General features: G+C 46.1%; 2 protein-coding genes across 6 annotated transcripts; one reads left to right on the top strand and one right to left on the bottom strand.

The window, feature by feature from the left end:
* The first annotated feature begins 2 nt into the window (after window positions 1-2).
* On the top strand, window positions 3-15,155 carry LOC130383912 (activating signal cointegrator 1 complex subunit 2-like). Of its 3 annotated transcripts, none has more exons than XM_056591816.1 (19): window positions 3-785; window positions 1,280-1,384; window positions 1,591-1,749; window positions 2,189-2,362; window positions 3,175-3,304; window positions 3,436-3,503; window positions 3,694-3,804; window positions 4,967-5,079; window positions 5,178-5,252; window positions 5,900-6,004; window positions 6,692-6,760; window positions 6,935-7,009; window positions 7,798-8,023; window positions 8,450-8,646; window positions 9,249-9,368; window positions 11,031-11,249; window positions 11,824-11,914; window positions 12,039-12,136; window positions 13,034-15,155. In XM_056591816.1, the coding sequence occupies exons 2-19, from the start codon at window positions 1,301-1,303 to the stop codon at window positions 13,203-13,205; spliced, it is 2,286 nt and encodes a 761-aa protein (XP_056447791.1). In that variant the 5' UTR covers window positions 3-785; window positions 1,280-1,300; the 3' UTR covers window positions 13,206-15,155. The 3 variants fall into 3 exon arrangements, with proteins under 3 accessions (XP_056447791.1, XP_056447790.1, XP_056447788.1); XM_056591815.1 differs by having other exon boundaries at window positions 1,283-1,384; window positions 12,033-12,136; XM_056591813.1 differs by having other exon boundaries at window positions 12,033-12,136; window positions 13,034-15,154.
* LOC130383913 (RING finger protein 215-like) lies at window positions 13,289-19,158 on the bottom strand. Of its 3 annotated transcripts, none has more exons than XM_056591819.1 (10): window positions 18,780-19,158; window positions 18,433-18,585; window positions 18,123-18,194; window positions 17,936-18,021; window positions 17,598-17,652; window positions 17,387-17,491; window positions 16,969-17,085; window positions 16,622-16,762; window positions 15,505-15,626; window positions 13,289-14,398 (listed from the first exon to the last, which is right to left on the bottom strand). In XM_056591819.1, exons 1-9 carry the CDS (start codon window positions 19,026-19,028, stop codon window positions 15,507-15,509), a joined length of 1,098 nt encoding a protein of 365 aa, XP_056447794.1. In that variant the 5' UTR covers window positions 19,029-19,158; the 3' UTR covers window positions 13,289-14,398; window positions 15,505-15,506. The 3 variants fall into 3 exon arrangements, with proteins under 3 accessions (XP_056447794.1, XP_056447793.1, XP_056447792.1); XM_056591817.1 differs by lacking the exon at window positions 13,289-14,398 and adding an exon at window positions 16,095-16,197 and having other exon boundaries at window positions 15,518-15,626; XM_056591818.1 differs by having other exon boundaries at window positions 13,290-15,626.
* Window positions 19,159-19,221: the final 63 nt, after the last annotated feature.

The following is a 19,221-nucleotide window of genomic DNA, read 5'->3' on the forward strand; positions in this document are numbered from 1 at the left end:
GAAATAAGTAAATCTTATTGATGTTGTTTTTATTGTTTTACATGTTTTTTTCTTTGTCAAACGGTTCATGCTTTGCAAACAATCCTAGTGTATATTCACTTTTCAAATGCAGTTTTCTTTTCCATGTGTATCATGCTGGCTTTAACTTAAATCATTGCACATGCATCCAAAAAACAACAAAAACAAAAATATATTATTTCACTGTCCAAACATAATTTAGCTGATCAAATAAAACCAATAATGATGACACATTTTGCCATTGTTTGGCATATATGTGGGTTACTGGGAAATGTTACACCCAATGTCTATTTTATAAAAAAACAACTGCATTTTCTGTTTGTGGTGTGGGAATGTGTTTTTATATATAAACGACCTTTTCTGTGAAAATATTTTGACTATTTATTCTTAAAACCTTGATACTTTCTTGTTAAAACCAAATAGGGTTTATTTAATGGACTTCTACCTTAAACATTGAGTAATTATTAGTTTTTCTTACACGAATACAACTTAGATAATTACCTAACACATAATTACTTTATTGGCCTCTACCCCAAAGAAATACACAACCGTTTTGGGATCGTCTTGCTGCAGTACCATTTTCGTCCGGCTAGGCGGCACCACACGTCAGGAGTAGACGTGTTTTTGCGCATGCGTTATTTAGAACTCCAGCCACTTCCTGGCCTGTTCGGAAGGAACCATGAGAGTGAGCTCACCAGCAGTTTGACAAGGCTTGTGGTGTGATTTAATGCAATGGCTTTTATATATTGCGGATATTAAAGTTAGAGGTAAGTTCGACTTCTGTACATTAACATCTGATCTTTTTGAACAGGGAGGCATTGGTGTTAAACGCAAAGCCGGCTAGCCAGGTTAGCCTTTCCCATTGACGCGCTGTCCCTTATCAAACCTCTAGCTATTAAGTTGAACAGCTTAGGTGTTCAACGTGTCAACATGACAGTCATGAGTTATAGCAAAGTTCGGAAGTCTTTAGCATACTTGCTCCACTCATCTTGAAGGATTTGAAAAATATGCTGTGTTTTTTTGTGGAATCCTTCCCCATGTTAGATGTTTGATTCGAGGTGATTCAGGTTAACATCCAACATTTGATGCTAGAAGTATTGGTCCATCACAGGCAGGCTGACGTTTAACTAAATAGTTTGCTTGCATCTCCCCATCTAATGAAGAAAACTCCTGTTTCGGGACACCGCTGTGGGTTTACAGCACTGGTTTAGGAAGCAGAACAACAGTCATGATGAGTTTATTCATTGTTTTTATTTGACAGAAGCAACGGGACAGAGAGATCATGGCCTGTGCCATAGTACCGCTTGATGAACAACAGGTGACCGAACCGAGTGTTGTCGGAAAAGACCGAACCTTGCCTGCTCTGGTGAGTCATCTCCGGTGTGTGTGTGTGTGTGTGTGTGTGTGTCTGTCTGTGTTTTTTTTAAGTCCCATTTTGACCCCTCGGTTGGGTTAGATCATGTAAAGGAGATTCAGCACCAAAGCAAACGCCACAGCCTCCTCTTCTCAACGTAAACTGAGGTCTTACGTGTAACCCTGTCCGTAGTAACGTTCGATATATTCCCCTATAAGCATCCTGACCGGAAGGAAGAGCGGTGTTTTGTGCCCTACAAGCCTCCGCCCGAGGATGGCTCACCTGCTCAGGTGGAGGAGTTCCTAGAACATGCCAAGTTCATCACTGAAGACCTGGAGTGGTTGCTGGCTTTACCCCATGACAAGTTCTGGTGCCAGGTACATCTGCTGGGGTTAGAGAAGGGTGTTACTGTGAAATTACAGTGTTTCCTTCAATCAGTGATCAATACTTTTAAAAACTATTTAACCTTAGAAAAAAAGCTCACTTCAAGTAATTAAACAAAAAGATAAATAAAGAGGATTAATTAAAATTTTGGGTACATTTCTGAAAAGTAGACCCAGCCAGAATGTCATTTAGTGAAAACTTTCGTTTCAGATTCAACCCTTTCCAACCCTTCATTTTACCATTAAAGACAAATGTATTCAGATTAGTGATCCTGTACTTGAACTATGCATAAGCACATTCTCAAATAGCTAAAAATACCCCCCCTGTCACCCACCCTCTGTGGGGGGGGGGGGCTGCAGTTATGTAGCCAAGGTGTGTCTTCCTCTTGTTACTTAACCGTCTCCCTCCTCCTCCCGCTGTGTTCCCCGCTAGGTCGTGTTCGACGAGACGCTGCAGAAGTGTCTGGACTCGTACCTGCGCCACGCCTCCCGTGGCCTTGACCCGGCAGGGCTGCCTTGCTCCCCGGCCGTGGCAGAGGCGCAGCGTCACATTCACCGGGCCGTCTTCATGACCTTCCTCCGGATGGCCACGCACAAGGAGTCCAAGGTATCGTTGCCCTGATTCTTTCTTGTTCTTTTTGCCATCTTGCATTCGTCGGTCGAGTACAGACGCCGAATTGAATGGGTGTGTGGCATAAGAATGCCAGCAGTAGACGATTGTTTTGGACCTTCCCAGTATGTCCGACCTGTCGGTGTCTCTGCAATAGAGGACCCGGCTGGCAACCCTCTATTGGAGGAGGGACTCCAGAGACACCCTTACTGTAGTGCTGATGTGTTGGAAGTGTCCTGGTCCATGTAGTGACGGATGGAGGAACTCCCACTATTGGCAACTTTCAATGCAACCCCTTGCATATCGATGGTTATGTGTCTGAATTGGACCTACTGGATATCACGATCAATACACAAGGGTCGTTGGGTATGAACCAAAAGGAAATTAGTTGAACTTTTAATGGGCATGCAGAGAAAAACAATGGGAGAAAGGCATCAAAGAATTCATGATATGTATAAAAGTAGTATGTATAGTAGTTGTTTCTGAGCTGGATTGTATGTGATTTTCTGTGATTTTCCTTATCTGCAGAGCCTTTCATTTTGGTGTTTTAGGTCTCAGAAATAATTGTAAATATTTGATCAGGGAGGCCACTGTTTTTATTTATTGTTACTGTGACCCCAGCTAGTTATGTCATTTGGCCGCATATATTGCTTCATCCTCACCCGGGTCTCCAAAACGAGCTGCGTCCCTTCTCCGACCAAACCAATGAGTCCCTTCCCCGATGTGTCATCGGTATCACCGTTATGTCGTCCATTAGTAACCAGCTGCTTCGTTCTGTGTGTGTGTGATCTTCTTCCACTCCCTCTCAGGAGAACTTCCTGACTCCGTCCGTGTTTGGCGAGATCATCTACGAAAACTTTCTGTTTGACATTCCCAAGATCCTGGACCTGTGTGTGCTCTTCGGCAAGGGCAACACCCAGCTGTTGCATAAGATGATAGGTAGGCTGTTGTTAAAGGACCCCGAACTCCGAGGGCCTTCCTAAGTGCTCCTCCTAAATGGCTGAGAGCCATGTTGTGTTAACTCAACCATTTTGATGATGACATGAATACCTTTCTTAATTCTTTTTTAGAAAACATCTTCACGCAGCAGCCCGGTTACTACAGTGACCTGGACGAGGCGGTGCCGTCGGTTCTGCAGGTAAGTCCGACCCGACGGGCTGGCCCTGGTCCGACTGAATATGTCGGAGTGTAGCCCGCTAGTCTTTGGACGCGCACCCGCTGGTGAGCCACGGATGTGTCCCTTCGTCCAGACGGTGGAGACAGGCTGAAGCACTGTCACAGGTTTATTTGCGTCCCGAGATGCGTGACGTCTCTCTGCTGACCTCCAGGTGTTCGACACGATCCTGGACAAGTGCGGTCTTCAGTGTGAAGGCGCCGCCATGGAGCCCATGAAGCTCAGTGCCAACGGCCGGCCCACTGCCATGACCATGAGTCAGCAGGTACGCTCCCTGTCTCCGTCTCTGTGCAGCTCTGGCGCTATCTCTGTCTCTCTCTTTCTCTGTGTATCTCTGTCTCTCTCTTTCTCTGTGTATCTCTGTCTCTCTCTTTCTCTGTGTATCTCTGGCTCTGTCTCTCTTTTTTTCTCTCTCTTTCTCTGTCTCTCTCTTTCTCTCTGTATCTCTGGCTCTCTCTTTCTCTGTGTATCTCTGTCTCTCTCTTTCTCTGTGTATCTCTGGCTCTGTCTCTCTTTTTTTCTCTGTCTTTCTCTGTGTATCTCTGTCTTTCTCTCTCTTTCCCTCTTTCTTTGTGTATCTCTGTCTCTGCCTCTCTCTTTCTGTGTATCTCTGCCTCTGACTTTCTCTGTATCTCTGGCTCTGTCTCTCTGTTTCTTTCTATTCCTTTGTGTATCTCTGGCTCAGTCTCTCCGTCTGTCCCTGCTTATTTATAAATATATGGCGATGGAAAAGGGCCTAGTGTGAGTGCATCTATTGCCGTTGGGCTTCCCTCAAACAAGTGAACCCGCGTTAGGCTTAGGCTTTGGCCATCGAGTCTAATGTATTTCCAATGGTAGAAGGCGCTGGAAGGTTCTCTCTCTATGTGGATCCCCATTTACAGCAAACATTTTTTGGGGGAGAAACTTGCTTGTCTGTTTTTCCTTCATTACACAACCCTAAACTCTGGCTATACTTCAACCTACACTTCAGAGATGTATCAAGATAAATAATGACTTTGGTGTGATTAGTTAATACTTTGCATTGTGATTTATTGGGTTTTATAGTGCTACAATAAAAATTGATTACCAGTAGATTATTAAATGGTTGATTTTCAATAACACTGGGACTATAAGCACAGCATTGTGTGCGTAAGCAGACAGTGGAAAGTTATTGTGCGCTGAATTAGTTTGTCGGAACTCACCTGACATGTGTCGCCGCATTTCTTTTGTTGTTTTACTTTTAAATAGTTTCACATGGACTGAGCCAACGCCTCACGATTTAACCCATTTCACTTTCCAACTTCTTTCCACACACCCCGGTCGCTTCCTTCAGGCCCTCTGCACTCACAGTATCGCAAGAGATCCCGTTGGATATAAAAGCGTCCACCAAACTACGTCTAATGATCTCTTTAAAATATAATACATATTCATGTGTGTGTGCGCCACAGGACTTGTTGGACCTGGTTCTGTACCTGTGTGACTCAACCACCACCATCCACGCCTTCCTAGACATCTACCCCCCTGCCTGCTCCACCTTCCAGTCCCACAGCTTCCTTAGCAGGTAGGCCTGGTCTCCACCCTCACCCCTGACCAATCCATATCAGCCACGACACAGGGCAAGCGTAACGCTTCTCTCCCCTTCTCCTCATGGTAATCCAGACTGGTCTCCTTTTATGAGTCTGCTGTCCCGGACATCGAGAAGGCAGTGAGGAAGAGAAACTTTACAGACAAAAGGTGAGTGACGCATGTCCGTCTTCAAGTTCGAGAAGGTAAAACGTTATTCACCCACTAAGGAAGATAGTTGAATAACTGAATGGACAGGGAAGAACCAGTCTTCCAAGGCACCTGACACAGGCACTTCTCTCATTAATTACTGCTTGCCCAGAAGGAAAGATTTTTCGAATACATTTTCTTCAACTTTTCATCTTATAAAAAAAAAAAGGCTTGTTTCTTTCTTTTGCCCATACCCTGATTTTGTTTTGGAAAAGAAAATACAAAACCAGCTAAAAACACCAGAACTTTCAAACCCTGCCCAAACTGGAGCACACTCGGGTCAACAACCAACAGGGTTGTCTCCATGCCTACCTCACGGTGAGACCATCGGCAGCGAAAGAAACCCGGCCTCTCAACACACCAGCAGTCAATTTGCCCTGTCTCCAAGGCAGTCCCACAGGCTAAAGTTCACACTTGAATAACCCCAGATGGTTTCACGGCTACAGACCTCATTGCAAAATAAAAAAGTACAGAACAGGCAATCATGCATCACAACTGATCAGAAAAATGTATGCAAATGTAAAGTGCAATGGGCCATCTAATAAACACACATTCCCTCCCCTTCCCCCCCCCCCCCCCCCCCCCCCCCCCTGCCCCCCCCCCCCCAGCCTTAAGGAGGACTTGTGGCAGAGGATGTGCCACTCGTGTAAGAGGATGGTGGAGGTGGCCCACCTGCTGCTGCAGCACTCCTGCCTACAGCCCATCCTGGAGGGGTGAGCTATGGGCTGCTCGATTATGGGGGGGGGGGGGGAAATCATAATCACGATTATTTTGGTCAATACTGAAATCACGATTCTTTTTTTTAGTTTGAAAACATGTATTTATTCAGATTTTTTTTTTTTTTTTACTGAGAACTGGTTAGAAATGGTCAAAATAAAATGTTCCAATCTAAAAGGATATACAGATATGTATCCACCTGTTCTGCCCTTTCTACAAAACATAATTTTTTTTTTTTTTAAATATCGATTATGTTAATTTTGTGATCGTTTGACGCCAGAAATCGCGATCAAAATCCGGTGAATAGGACTAGCGCTAGGTGAGCTCCATACAATAAGTACTGTTATCCTTCGCGTGGAGCCCTGTTACATCGTGGGCCACAGGTCTTTCTGTGGCTTCTTGTCAGTAAGTGGAATATCGTCTCATTGAATTAACGGTTCTAGCGCTGTTTGTAAGCATATATATATGTGGCCTACTTTTGTTTTGGAATTGGAATATACATTTCGGTATGGTTTCTATGAGATGTTCAATATCTACTCCGGTGATATAAAGTTGTTTATGCGCGTGAAATAATATTCCGCCATTGATTGGAGCTGAGGGAGTTAGTGGGCCTGAATCTTGTTTGGTGTCAGGAGAGAGTTTAGTTTCCCTGTGGGACTGTGAACATGGCTTCTGTTTTCCAGGGGTGACAATATCCAAACATTCGCAGAGGAACTCCTACAACATTTCACATCATTTCTCCCTGAAAAACGGTAGGAAGAAAATTCTAGGTGTTGCACCATAAAGAATACATTTTTATATATGTATGATAAAGTACTTTCAGATCTGTGTGTTTCTAATTGGATCAATTAACGATCCAAAAACCCTTCAAACACTTTACTGTTGACATTTTAATAATAAAGTGTGTGTGTTTGTTCCTTTTACAGGTTCCTGTCAGACTATGATGAACAGTTCCCCATAGCCGACGACATCAGTCTACTGCAGCAGGCTCTGCCTCTCATGTAACTATCATCATATTACTATTTAGTCCATTAGCAGAATGCAAGCATATAATTAATGAGCAGGTAGGGGTTAGGCTTCTTGTTTTATGATGCTCAGACATTGGGGATTACCTTTTGGCACACTCTATTCGCTAGAGAAATTAGCAAATGATTGAGATATACATAATGTATTGAACTATTACAAAGACCTTGACAACTAAAAAGGTTGCGTCAGGGCTAGATTGGTTCAGATTAGCGGCGGTTGATTAAATTTTGAGTTCATTCATTGGTCGTCATTTATAAACAGAGAATACCAAGTCACATGGCCCCATTTTGAGCCAATCAGATGCATTCATTTGTGTTGCGTGCTGCCACTTTTTAGAATTTGATTACAATTCAAAGTCATGTAAATGAGTTGCCATGCAGTGCCATGTGACTGTGGCTCAAATGGAGGCTAAAATCCTTCTGGAATTTGCATTAGTGTCCTCGTCAATGAACGCCGCTGTAACAGCAGAAACCTAGTAGTGTTGTCACTCTAAAGTAAATGTATATCATAAAGAACATTTAAAAACAAACCTGGGTTGATCCAAGTGATGTTCCGCTTAAATAAATAAAACCCAAGTTAAAATACGACCGAAATGATGAGAGAACCGGTGAACAGCCAATAAAAGGCAAATTGGTATTTTTATGAATCAAACACTAGCGAGGGGATATTAAATCTTAACTAGACATGAATGAAGGGAGGCCAGTAGAGGGCTGACGTGGTCCCACTGAAGGTTTTTTTTGCCCCCGTCCCACCTGACCTCCAGAGATGAGACGCGGACGTCGTACCTGCTTCAGGGGGTGCAGAGCGCCTGGGACAGCGTGGGCCGGAGAAGGCCCCGGGGCCACACGCAGACCCACGGCCGCCCAGCAGCCCAGGGAGGGGCCGCCGGGGGCCGGGCCTCCCCCCTGGGGCTGAGGGAGTCCGGGGAGGGCTGGGAGACCCCCAGGGGAGCTGAAGCCTCGCAGTACATGCCCCACAAAGGAAACAACGTACGTACTCTCCTCCTGTTAAGCACTGGCTTCCTTGTCTTGAGGAGCTTACTGTAGCGTACTAAGTATTGGTTTCACTGGACTTTGCTCCAATGACGTCGCCCTTCTTTGAATTAAGAGTCCGTGTTGACATGAATCAGTTGGTTGTTCATTTACGCGATGTACATGTGTGCAATCTGCATGTGCTGCCACTAGGGGGAGGTGTCGGAACAAAAAAAAAATTACAACTTATTTTGATAGATTATTATTTTTTTCTTTCATTCCATTATGCTGTAAAATGTATTATCATTATTCATCAAAACGTTGATGACTGTTAACACTGGAGCCTAGTCGTGCGTACTTGTGTACCCCAGAGTTTAAGTGTGTGTGTGTGTGTGTGTGTGTGTGTGTGTGTGTGTGTGTGTGTGTGTGTGTGTGTGTGTGTAGGGCGCTGCGGGTTCGCTGGGCGCGGGGGAGCTGGAGTCGCTGCTCTCCTCGATCAGGGAGCTGCTGCCCGACCTGGGGGAGGGCTTCCTGCTGGCCTGCCTCCAGGAGTACGACTACAGCTCGGAGCTGGTCATCAACAACATCCTGGAGGACCGCCTGGCCCCCGGCCTGGACCAGCTGGACCGCGCTATGCCCAGGTAACCCCTCCGGGGGGCGCCAACGCCTTCAATAGACGACATACGTTTTTTAAAGAGGAGAAGTTTCACGTTTTTAAATTCAATCTTGTGTGTGTGTGTGTGTGTGTGTGTGTGTGTGTAATTTTTTTTTAAAATGAAAATAAGGAGATTTAGGCCTGTTGATGACCAACCCAAAATACAGTGGACCCTCCATCATAAAATCAATTCCAAAATGTATTCATGAGAAAAGGGAGTATGTAGGAAAAACATACTCTCAGAAAAATCAAGGATGAATCAAACTGTTATCTTAAATTTACCAGGAAAGATTGAGATTGATAATCTCTTTTCCAAGAGAAACACGACCGAGATAGGCAGCTGCAGCAGCCTGAACACCTCGGGTCGTTGGGTCCACACCCCAGCCCCTGAAGGGGAACTGTAGGCCGTGTCTATCGTGGTGATAACGATATGAAAGGGTCTCCCTGTCCGCCAACACAGTACGGCTCACGCAGCTTTAGTGATGGTTAACAAGGGATGCTTATTGGCTAACAAAGGAGAATTCCCCATTTACCGCGACTTACGGTCGTACGAGTCACTGAGGCGGCGCTTCCCCCTTGTGTCCCCAGAGCCCCGAAGGAGGAGCTGCCGCCGGTGCTGAGCGAAAGGTCCAACGTGTTCGACGACGACGAGTTTGACGTGTTCCACCGGGACAAGGTGGACATGTCACGCATCTGGAAGGGCAGGAGGTGAGTGATGTGTGCACGTGATTGGCCGACGGCGAACACGACCTCTGCAATAAAAGGGTCGATGTTGTCCGGTGGGGAGGACCTCCGTTCTCAGAAAGGTGGCGGTAGAGGTTTCGCATCCACACTGGGTAGACCGGCCCCTCTTTATAACCCCCTTCTGAACGCTGCATCCATCCATGTAACCTTGTAGGGGAGCTGGAGCCTAGATAAGGTGTCTTGCGCAAGGATACCTACAGGTCTATTTATCTTCTACCAGCCCTTGGGCATCTTATCGCAATCCACGTGATGCAATAAAGTGAAGTGAGCGTAATAATTCATTAATAATAATAATTTAAGAACACTCCTTGTTTTCTATTGAAAAACAGCTGTTTAAGAGTTGTTTGAAATTTGATTCATGTTATGACATGAATAGGATTCTGCATGTGATGCAACACAACTGATTTGTATAGCCTCAAGGTTTCCCGTTGGCCTACTAGACTGTCACTGTTTCATGTGCCAAGTCATGTCAAGACAGCCAACTCTTTTGTTTCTGCTGCTTATATCATTTGGTTCCACTAATTATTCGTCTCGGTGCACAGTAACTGAGCCCTTTGTTATTAAAGACCACGATGGCATTTCAACTGAAGCCACAACTCATTGGATTTCCCTGAAGTGTTTCGGGGGGGGGGGGAAAGATGTTTAATAATTCAGGATGTCCAGGGTAAAAATGATTATATATCAGCCCACCAAAAACCTTTTGAGGAAACCTCGCTCTCACAACCAGACTCGGAGGAAGCGAGGAGTGGCGACGCTCGACCTCTTTTGAAGTTCAGAACCAAACAGGACAAACCCGTATTGATATCCCTCTGTTTATCATGTCCATCAACGCTTTGTGTTTTCTATGCATGTCTGCTTCTTTTGTTGCGATGCTGTTTGCACGACATGTTGTTGTGGCAATTTCCCTTTAACAGATATTGCGTCTAGGTATGAGACTTCTACTAACACTTGTAGAGCAAATAACCTAGGGTTAAAGCATGCACACATTAGACTCCTCTCTAGCAGGGTGAGTTCAGAATACAGGTTTACAGAGCATTTTATACAGTTGTTTCAGATCCTCCCCACATTGCAGAGGTCAATAATCAAATCAGGTAATGTTTAATCAAGACACAGACTTTGTTCTCATCGCGCAGAAGGGTGCACAAGAGGATGTCCTACCCCTTGTGTCCGTTTTACCCCAAGTACGAAGGTTTACATCACGATTGATTCTGAGGAAGGCAGGCTACCCATAGAAAAGGGTTTTACATTTAGATGTCACTGAGAAAGGTGGGACAGATGACCGGAGCACAAAGGTTAACATTTTGACGACGTCACTCGCTCAAACGAGGAGGTGGCTGACCCGAGCACAACGGTCAATACGTAGACGACACTGAGGAAAAGCGCCGTGGCAAGACGATACACGGAATGGAAAACAATGCCGATAGGACTAAGAGGTAGCGACGTATGAATTTATCCATCACAATGTACACAATGAAAGCATAGGGCCATAGGTCGGAATCGAACCTGGGGTCGCCGCTGTTTTGTCTACTTAACCAATTCCTGTTATAATATTTCAACCCCTTTTATCCCGTGTAATGAATGACCGGCCCGGTTTAAATCAAGACTTCCTCCTCTGTGACGCCGCAGGAAAGGGGAGAGCGCGCAGGAGGTCCTCGGGGACAAGCAGCACATCGACGCGCAGCGTGACCGCTACCGGGCCTACGAGAACGTGGTGGACGAGGTGATGGTGGAGCCCGGGGCGGTCTACACCCTGGACGGGGACTACGACGACGAGTACGACGACACCTACGACGTCAACCAAGTGGGGGCCAACGACCTGGACGGAGACAGCCTGCTGAGCCGGAGGTAGGGCCCCGGGGAGGGGATGGTGGAGCTGGGGCGAGGGGCCGGGGGGGTGGCTGGAGCTGCATGGGGCAAGCTTGAGCTGGGGGACGAGTAGGGGGAGACTGTAGTAGAGAGAGGGGGACTGGGGAGACTGGGAGAAGGAGGGAGACGGGTGAGAGAGAGGGGAGACGAGTGAGAGAGGGGAGACGAGTGAGAGAGGGGAGACGAGTGAGAGAGGGGAGACGAGTGAGAGAGGGGAGGGGGGAGACGAGTGAGAGGGGGGAGACGAGTGAGAGGGGGGAGATGAGTGAGAGTGGGGAAAGGGGGAGACTTGGTGACTGGGGAAGGAGGTAGACCGGTGAAAGGGGGAGAGTGTTTGAGGCTTCTGGAAGCGTTTCAGTGAGACAACACTCTTACTCAAGCTTTTGAGTAACGCACCCTTACTCAACTAGGTGAGACTGGGGGAGGGAGGGAGACTGGTTAGATGGGGAGACTGGTGAGTAGGGGGAGAGTAGGGTGGGGAGACCGTTTTGAGGCTTCCGGAAGCGTTTAAGTGAGGCAACCCTCTCACCCCAGCATCGTTCTCCCCCCGCAGGCCTTTCACCCTCCCATTAGTGCTGCGGACCGGAAACAAAGCGCAGTTTGAGCTGGAGGAGGAAGAGGAGGAAGACACGAGGCCCATGGAGGTAACCTACCACAAAACGCACACAAAAACAATCACTCGTGTCGGCTCCTTCCTACCTATGTTCCTTTTTTTGTTTTTACGAGCGAGCGTTTTTTTTTTTTTTTTTCCCCTTAACAAAGAACCAGAACCCCAACCACGCACCCAGGGACCAGTTCTGCCAGGACCCCGCCCTGCTGAGGGAACGCGCCGAGGCCAGACGGGCCGCCTTCCACCAGAAGAAAGGGTAAAGCACTGCTCCACCTCCCGCCGTACATCTCTGCGGTATCGCCCTCTTACCGTGAGACGGTGAGAGAGCGATACCCCAGAGTTGTGGTCGCGCCATTGTCATTGTTCAAAATGGCGACATTCCAATATTTCCATTATGGTTTAAAGGGGGCATATTATACCGAGTGTGACGAGCCGTGGAAATTCTGCCTCCCATCACTAGTGGGCGTGTCCACCTAGATCTGTGCTGGATAGATCAGTTCACCAGCCTACCCAGTGGACTGTAGCGAACGTCGCGCGTCTATCCAGCGCACATCTAGGTGGACAACTGATGTAAGTCGCTTTGGATAAAAGCGTCTGCTAAATGCCCTAAATGTAAATGTAAATGACACGCCCACTTGTGATGTCAGAAGAGGCCGATTTTCAAAACGTCTTGTAACAGCCAATCACACTCACACCTGGTGGTATAGAATTTCACCTTTTATTTTTTTGGGGGTTAAAAAGAAAATAAATGATAAGGTGTTATAAGCCAGACAAACTTCCGGAGCCTTCCTAGGTTTGAAGGCCGTTCCGGGGGGGCAGGGCTTACTCCTGTAAACAAACCTTCAATAGACGCTTTTCACAGAGGTGTCATCTGAGGACAAACCCAGCTGGGTCTCATAACAGTCATTATGGGACTGCTCCTTTCATGCACCAGGAGCAGAGCCATAATGAGTGTTATGGGCCGCAGCCGTCTGTCTGTCCCAAGGGGACTCCTCTGTAGAAAGGGTCCATTAAGCTTCAATAACCCGACGCAGAACCATAACAGGTTCGGGCCTTGCGTTGCGTCGACGCGGAACCTTGACCGAGCCTTTAGGCGCACACAGCTGGCCTCGGTTCTCACCTCTTCCCTGCCTGTCTCTGCCGTGTGTCCCAGCATTCGCCCCGAGCCGGCGGGCAGCGTGGTGGGCAAGCCCAAGGGCCAGGGCCAGACCCAGGAGACGCTGCAGGACCGCCGCAAGAAGGAGGCCAGCAAGGGACGGGGGGCCAACCACAACCGCCGCAACATGGCTGACCGCAAGAGGAACAAGGGCATGATCCCCTCCTGAACCCCCCTCCCATGTAGGACAGGGAGTACAGTAAACCCCATCCACCCCCGCTCCTCCTGCTCTCCCCTGGGTGGATAGACAGACAGATGGACAGACAAACTGATGGCAGATAGAAAAAAGTCAGACTCGTGATGGAAGGGTTTTGGGGGAGGCTAAAGATGGAGGACGGTGTAATCCTGTTGCCTGTGGTTCCGACAGCCATATTTTCTCCAAGTTAAAATGTTCCACCAGTTGAGGTTGTTGGTGAGAAGTTGCCCTGTTTTTTTTTTCTTGTTTGGGTTGGATATCAGGGCAAACCAAGCGGCATAAATTCCAGACGTTGTCGTTATTAAATCTTAGTTTTCATCCCCACATTCTTCCAGTTCAATATCCTTTTTTTTTTAAAGGCCAAAGTGCGGAACGTGTCCGCCAGTGATTTGATTTGTGAAAAAAAGCAAGAATTTTCTTTCATTAGATACTCTTTGTTTATTAATATATAGAATGCATTATTTTTATTGAATTTTCTTTACATCATTTACATTGAAAGAACCACATAGGAACATACATGGAAGGGAAGGAGAAGATGCTCTCAGTGCATCTGGAAGAACAACCAGACCTCACCTGATTCACTGTGCAGAACGACGTCAGAGCGGGTAAACAAGGTTTCACTGCAGCCTCTACGGGAGTACTTTAGGAGGAGCGCTTGTCCACCCTTCATCTTCTCTCATTCACCAACGCCTAGTTTAGGCAGAACTACATTTAGAGTACCTTAGCCGATCTGATCCACACCTCACTCTCGTGTGTGTGTGTGTGTGTGTGTGTTTGTGTGCGGGAGTGCACATGCTGCAAAGATGAAATTCCCCTCTCAAATGTGAGGGAGAGCTACTTTTCACAAGTTTTTTTTTTATGAGCAGAATAGCAAATCTATCGGAGCGTTTTGTTACGGAAAAGCACATTTGTGGTTGCTTTATTTGGAGTTGTCATTAAAACACATAATAAACTGAGTACTACACTACTGTCTCTAGATAATATCAGTCAAAAGAACAAGACAATCGTACCCAAATCAAGTATACATCCCAGTTGGTGGAACATGCTGGAAGCACCCGATGAGAAGGCAAAATGTTCTTTCTAAAATTCATACATCGCATTCCTAACCCGTACCAGCGATCATCGTATGTATTGGGTTCCCATCCCAGAGGGTGCTCGGTTATAGTCTGTGAGAACGGGGAGATGAAGGAAGATAGGAAGTGTTGAATTCAATTGGAAGAAATACATATTCAGCACAAATACGTCTATTTCAAATACATCTGTATTTAATGCAGTGTAACACTTTTCCTTCTTTCAAATTTTTTTTTTTGGGATGAGTACTGCACAATAAGCTCATCCCCGTGCTTTGGTTTATCGTTTTGGATATGCAGAACCTGAATTAATGTAAATTATACGGTTGTGTTTCCTATGCTTGGTCGTTCTAGTGAGTTGTCATCAATGTTGCCAATATAATCATATGTTCTGGCTATGGCTGCATGTGATCGGCTACAGAGAGAGCAGTGTAAGTCTTTGCACAGGCAACTAACCAACTATGCCTTGCTGTGTAGTTGGCTGAATGATTCAAGTGTAACCAAATGGTTCTTACAGCATAAGAACACTGTCAAGGACATGTGATGCTCTACAACATAATTATATCAGGGTAAAGCAGACCCGGGTTTTCCCCAACAACCCGTCCTCACAGTTTGCGAGTTACAGAATCCTTGGACATTAAATAGATGTAGCCGATCCGGTAACCTGATCCGACATCTGAGATTGCCCTGAAACATCCCATAATGAATTGCTGCTTCCATTGTGGAATAATGTCTGCCTTGATTCTCTGTTCCCATTATAGTCTATTATGCTACATCTACACAGGGTTAGGAGGTAATGCAATGGTGCCGGTTTAAACGACAGTGTAGTGTCATTAAAAATCGTTGTTTTGCTAGAGTGTGGGCCCATGCAATATTGACGCCTTCAAATAGACAGGTTGCATTCCCATGAATTTCTAATTTTTTGAAAGGGAATTATGAATTTCTCCGGCGCCAGCAGTAAGGTGGGTTTGTTCACAGTCTAAGACACACACACACACACACACACACATACACACAGGTACAGTAACATGCCATCCACAACAGTGGTACAGTATTTGACCTTTTTGTTTCCTCTCGTAACATTGAACCTTACTGACTCTTCCTGTGTTCCCCTCCGGGTTACCCTACGCCCGCCCCATAGTCAGGGGACTGGACAGGGCTAGCTGCAGTGAGCCAAGTGGTCCATTTTGACAAGCACATACTTCTAGCCATGCTCTGGGGTGGAGGGTTGTGGATGGAGGAGGTTTGGGTCCGGGCTGAGGACCGGTGAGGGAGCTGGCGACACCAACTTCCGTCCAACATTAACTCTCTCTGCAGATGTTACCTGAACGTAGAAGAGAAGAGGGTCACACAGAGCGCTAAAGGCTCTTTCTACACAGATAGTGATTGTTAAAGAAAACCATTTCCAATGTATGTGCCCGTCAAACATGTGCTTAACATACGGTAATGTTTGCCCTCATTGGGAAATTTGCAGTGGTCGCAGAATGGTGGTGAAAGCATAAAGGATGTTTCGTAACTTTGCCTCACGCACGCACTCACTCACTCAGCATTGAGGTGTCGACCCCCCCCAAGTGCGCTTGAAGCCAAGGGAAAAATGAACCGAGCCCATTTCCAAAGCACCTCACTGTCGCCAACGTGCCGACGGGTTACTCAAAAGAGACGTGTGGGATTACCCTGTGTCAGCTCGTACACGCCCTGACTTTTGCCCTGCTGGGAGGCAGGTCATTGTGTTTCTCTGCACACCACTTATATCCCACGCTATCTCCCATGCGTGGATAAGGGATCAGCGTACCGAGAATGCTGCGTTTGCACAGAGGACAGGTGTGCTGCAGGATCAGCCAGGGGTCCACACAATCTCTGTGGTACTCGTGGCGGCACGGCAGCACACGTAGACACTGCAGGGCACACACATGATAACAAAGCCAGTAAAGCAGCAAAAAGTAGCCACAGCAGAATTAGTGGGCCTTTAGGAATGCCTTCCCTTTTGTTTAAAGCTATCTCATTGCAGCAAGTGGTAGAAGCAAAAAGCCTAAACAGAAATATCTAAATAAAATGCCTTGTGTGACGGAAGCATGCTTTTTTTTTTTTACTAAATGTTGGTAGCCCAAATAAAGGTAATTAATTGTTTTACCTTTTTAATATAGAGCATTGTATAAATGTTAAATGTTACAATCAACACAATTCACCACTCCCCCTCCAGGCTTTACAAACAGAATAATCTGCGTATCCGGAGCAGATACGCAGGCTAACCATGTATGGAGCAACGTGCTGGTGAATCACCGTTGGGTCAAAAGACCTTCCTTCCTCTTTTACACTGACCTGGTTATTGTTGAAGGGCTCCAGGCAGACCGCACAGTTCTCCGCCTCCATTGGTTGGGATGAGTCACACCAGGGCTTGGGCTGGCAGTATGTTTTGGTCTTCAGGGAAGACATTCTCCTCAGAATGTCTTGTTTCGACGACTGGCCAAAGAAAAGATACAATGTAATCACAAGGTCTCATGGGTGTCGTTCCTCAAAACCAAATACTAAACAACCATTTATTTTACTTAACATTTGTTTAAGCAGGTTGGTCTCACTGGGATCACAAATTGATTTGGCTTGCTTTAAGTAAAGCAGTTACAAAGATGAGATGTTATTAACGGACCCGGTTTTAACGTAGTGCGTACCTCCCCGTCATCAGTGAGCTGGTTGTCATGGTACTGCCAGCGGGCTTGAACTATGACCCCTGTGCTGAGTACCACAGCCACCATCAGGACAGTGTTCCAAAGCTGCTGCAGGTATTTCTGTCAAACCCATGACCAAGTTCAAAGGGATTTAGACTAACTAGTTTGTTAGGGGTCAAACCAAAGCAATCTACAAGAAAAGCACATAAATAAAGAATAATAATACAAATAATACATTTATAGCTAAAAAGTTGATATAGATAAAAAAAAGAAAAAAAAAGCTATGTGGCATGTTAGGCAATCTCAAATGAACACTCCTAAAAACACAACAGGTGTAAGTCAATCAAATTTTCAGGCGCATGCGTGCAATGTACTGTACGTGCATTCTGTGAGGGCCTTCCGCCGTGTGCAGGTGTAGTACCTGGACCCGGGAGTTGGTCTCTCCGGTACAGATCACCCCCTGCCACTCTCCGTACAGACCACCTCTCGAGCGGCCGCAAGATGACCACAGGGTCAGGGTGGCCCCCTGCACACACAGACACCTGAGGTAACGCAGCCAGTACACTAAAACAACTGGTAACAGAATTGCGTGTTCTAACCGGAAACCGGATAATGCTGGTATAGCCACTCACCAGGTTGTCCTGTAATATAGTCTTGTATGTGATCTTGGCTGTTGCGTGAAGGCCCCTGTACGGAAATAAATTGACTCTGAGTCACTGAGTGTCTGCCGTCTTTCTGCTCATTGGTCAAAAGTAAAAGCCATAGGCCAATGAAATCAACCTATATAAAAGGAACACTAAAGGGACATTTTAAACCAGATATGTTTGTTAGATACAAAAGATGAACAGTGAACAGTTAAATATTGTGTTGTAGTGTGGTCTTTTCCTTTTTTCCTATTTAAGCATCTATTATCTGTTTCTTGAAACTTTTCTCTCCAATGGAGGCCAGGCTTGAGGAGTGTGGGCCTTACCTGAGAAGTGCACCAATCAGCTTTGTGACATTCTCTGATGTCTGGATGATGATGATAGGTTTGGACAGCACTTGGGACAAATCCATCTGTGAAGTCCCAGCACAGGTTTACATCATTCATTCCACAAATACCCATCTCAACACCCGTCTCGACATAGTTCTACACACACTGGGTTCTCGTCATTTACCTCGCTGACGGTGTTGTGGTTGAGGGCCAGAATGATGAGTGCGGATGCTCCCAGAACCAAGGCTCGTTTCATCTGGGAAAGACAAAGAATGCTTATTTTGGATTTTTTTACAGGACAGGATACAGTAAACTTATGGGGGGGGGCAAGTGAGGAAGGTCTCAGTGGTCCTCAATTGTTTCATATGACAGGCAATCAAATTGTATAGTGTGGAATAGATATGAACTACTACAGGTTATAGCAAACACAGAACAAGGCCAAAAGGGTTAAAAATGTACAAAACATGGAAAAACTCTTGTCATTTAGCACTGACTTTATTGACTACTGTATCGGCAAAAGAATCCTGGTTCCCAGTAGAAGATTGTGTCTCCATCTTCAGAGGGACTACTCCAATCCATGACTCCCTATCCTGGGCAGCGGCAGCTGCCCCTTCAACTTCGGTTACCTGGGATCGCTCATCCTGCACCTAACGACAGCAAATATGAGAGCAGCTTGACAACTGATGAACCCACCAAAACCAGAGTTTAATAAAAAAAAGAATCCAACAAATTATTTCTCTCTCCCCCGAATAGAGAACGAATTAGATCCAAAAATCTTCATAGTAGGCTATTCCGTATTCGAGGGGCATGTCAATCGATTTGAATGAATGAAGTGACTCACCAATATCAGATCTCCCTCAAGGTCGAGTTGTTTTCCAAAAGAATAGTAGTCATCATGCCCGGGGACTCCACCCTGGCGAGCCTCCACCAGCTGTCCCTGTAGTACAGCGCTGATTATCGGTCGCTCCTCTGTTACGCAGACCTCCACCACCGCTACCTGTTCACCCGTGACTAACATCTGTATCCAAGAGGAAGTGACCCAAAGGAGAAATCGGACCCAAAAATAGTACCGTGAACAGATCGCAGCCATCGTTGAAGCAGTGTGTAAGAAAGTAAAAAAAAAAAAAAAGACCTCAATAAGTAACGATGTCAGTGTCACCCATCTTTTGCAGGGTGGCTTAAGAAAACAGGATAAAAAAAATGTAAACAAGTGAAAACACCTTCCGGACTGGGCAGGAAATGACGCAGTGATACGTACAATATTTGACTTTTTTCTTTTTTTC

This window comes from Gadus chalcogrammus, chromosome 6, assembly GCF_026213295.1.
Source record: "Gadus chalcogrammus isolate NIFS_2021 chromosome 6, NIFS_Gcha_1.0, whole genome shotgun sequence".
Lineage (NCBI taxonomy): Eukaryota > Metazoa > Chordata > Actinopteri > Gadiformes > Gadidae > Gadus > Gadus chalcogrammus.

Coding starts and splice junctions, on each gene's coding strand:
- LOC130383913 (XM_056591817.1), bottom strand. CDS start 19,028: ATGGCTGCGATCTGTTCACGGTACTATTTTTGGGTCCGATTTCTCCTT. Junction 18,195..18,432: donor CCGATACAGTAGTCAATAAA/GTCAGTGCTAAA, acceptor TGTCTTTCCCAG/ATGAAACGAGCCTTGGTTCT. Junction 15,627..16,094: donor GTGCAAACGCAGCATTCTCG/GTACGCTGATCC, acceptor TTCTACGTTCAG/GTAACATCTGCAGAGAGAGT.
- LOC130383912 (XM_056591815.1), top strand. CDS start 1,301: ATGGCCTGTGCCATAGTACCGCTTGATGAACAACAGGTGACCGAACCG. Junction 1,750..2,188: donor ATGACAAGTTCTGGTGCCAG/GTACATCTGCTG, acceptor GTTCCCCGCTAG/GTCGTGTTCGACGAGACGCT. Junction 5,253..5,899: donor AGAAACTTTACAGACAAAAG/GTGAGTGACGCA, acceptor CCCCCCCCCCAG/CCTTAAGGAGGACTTGTGGC.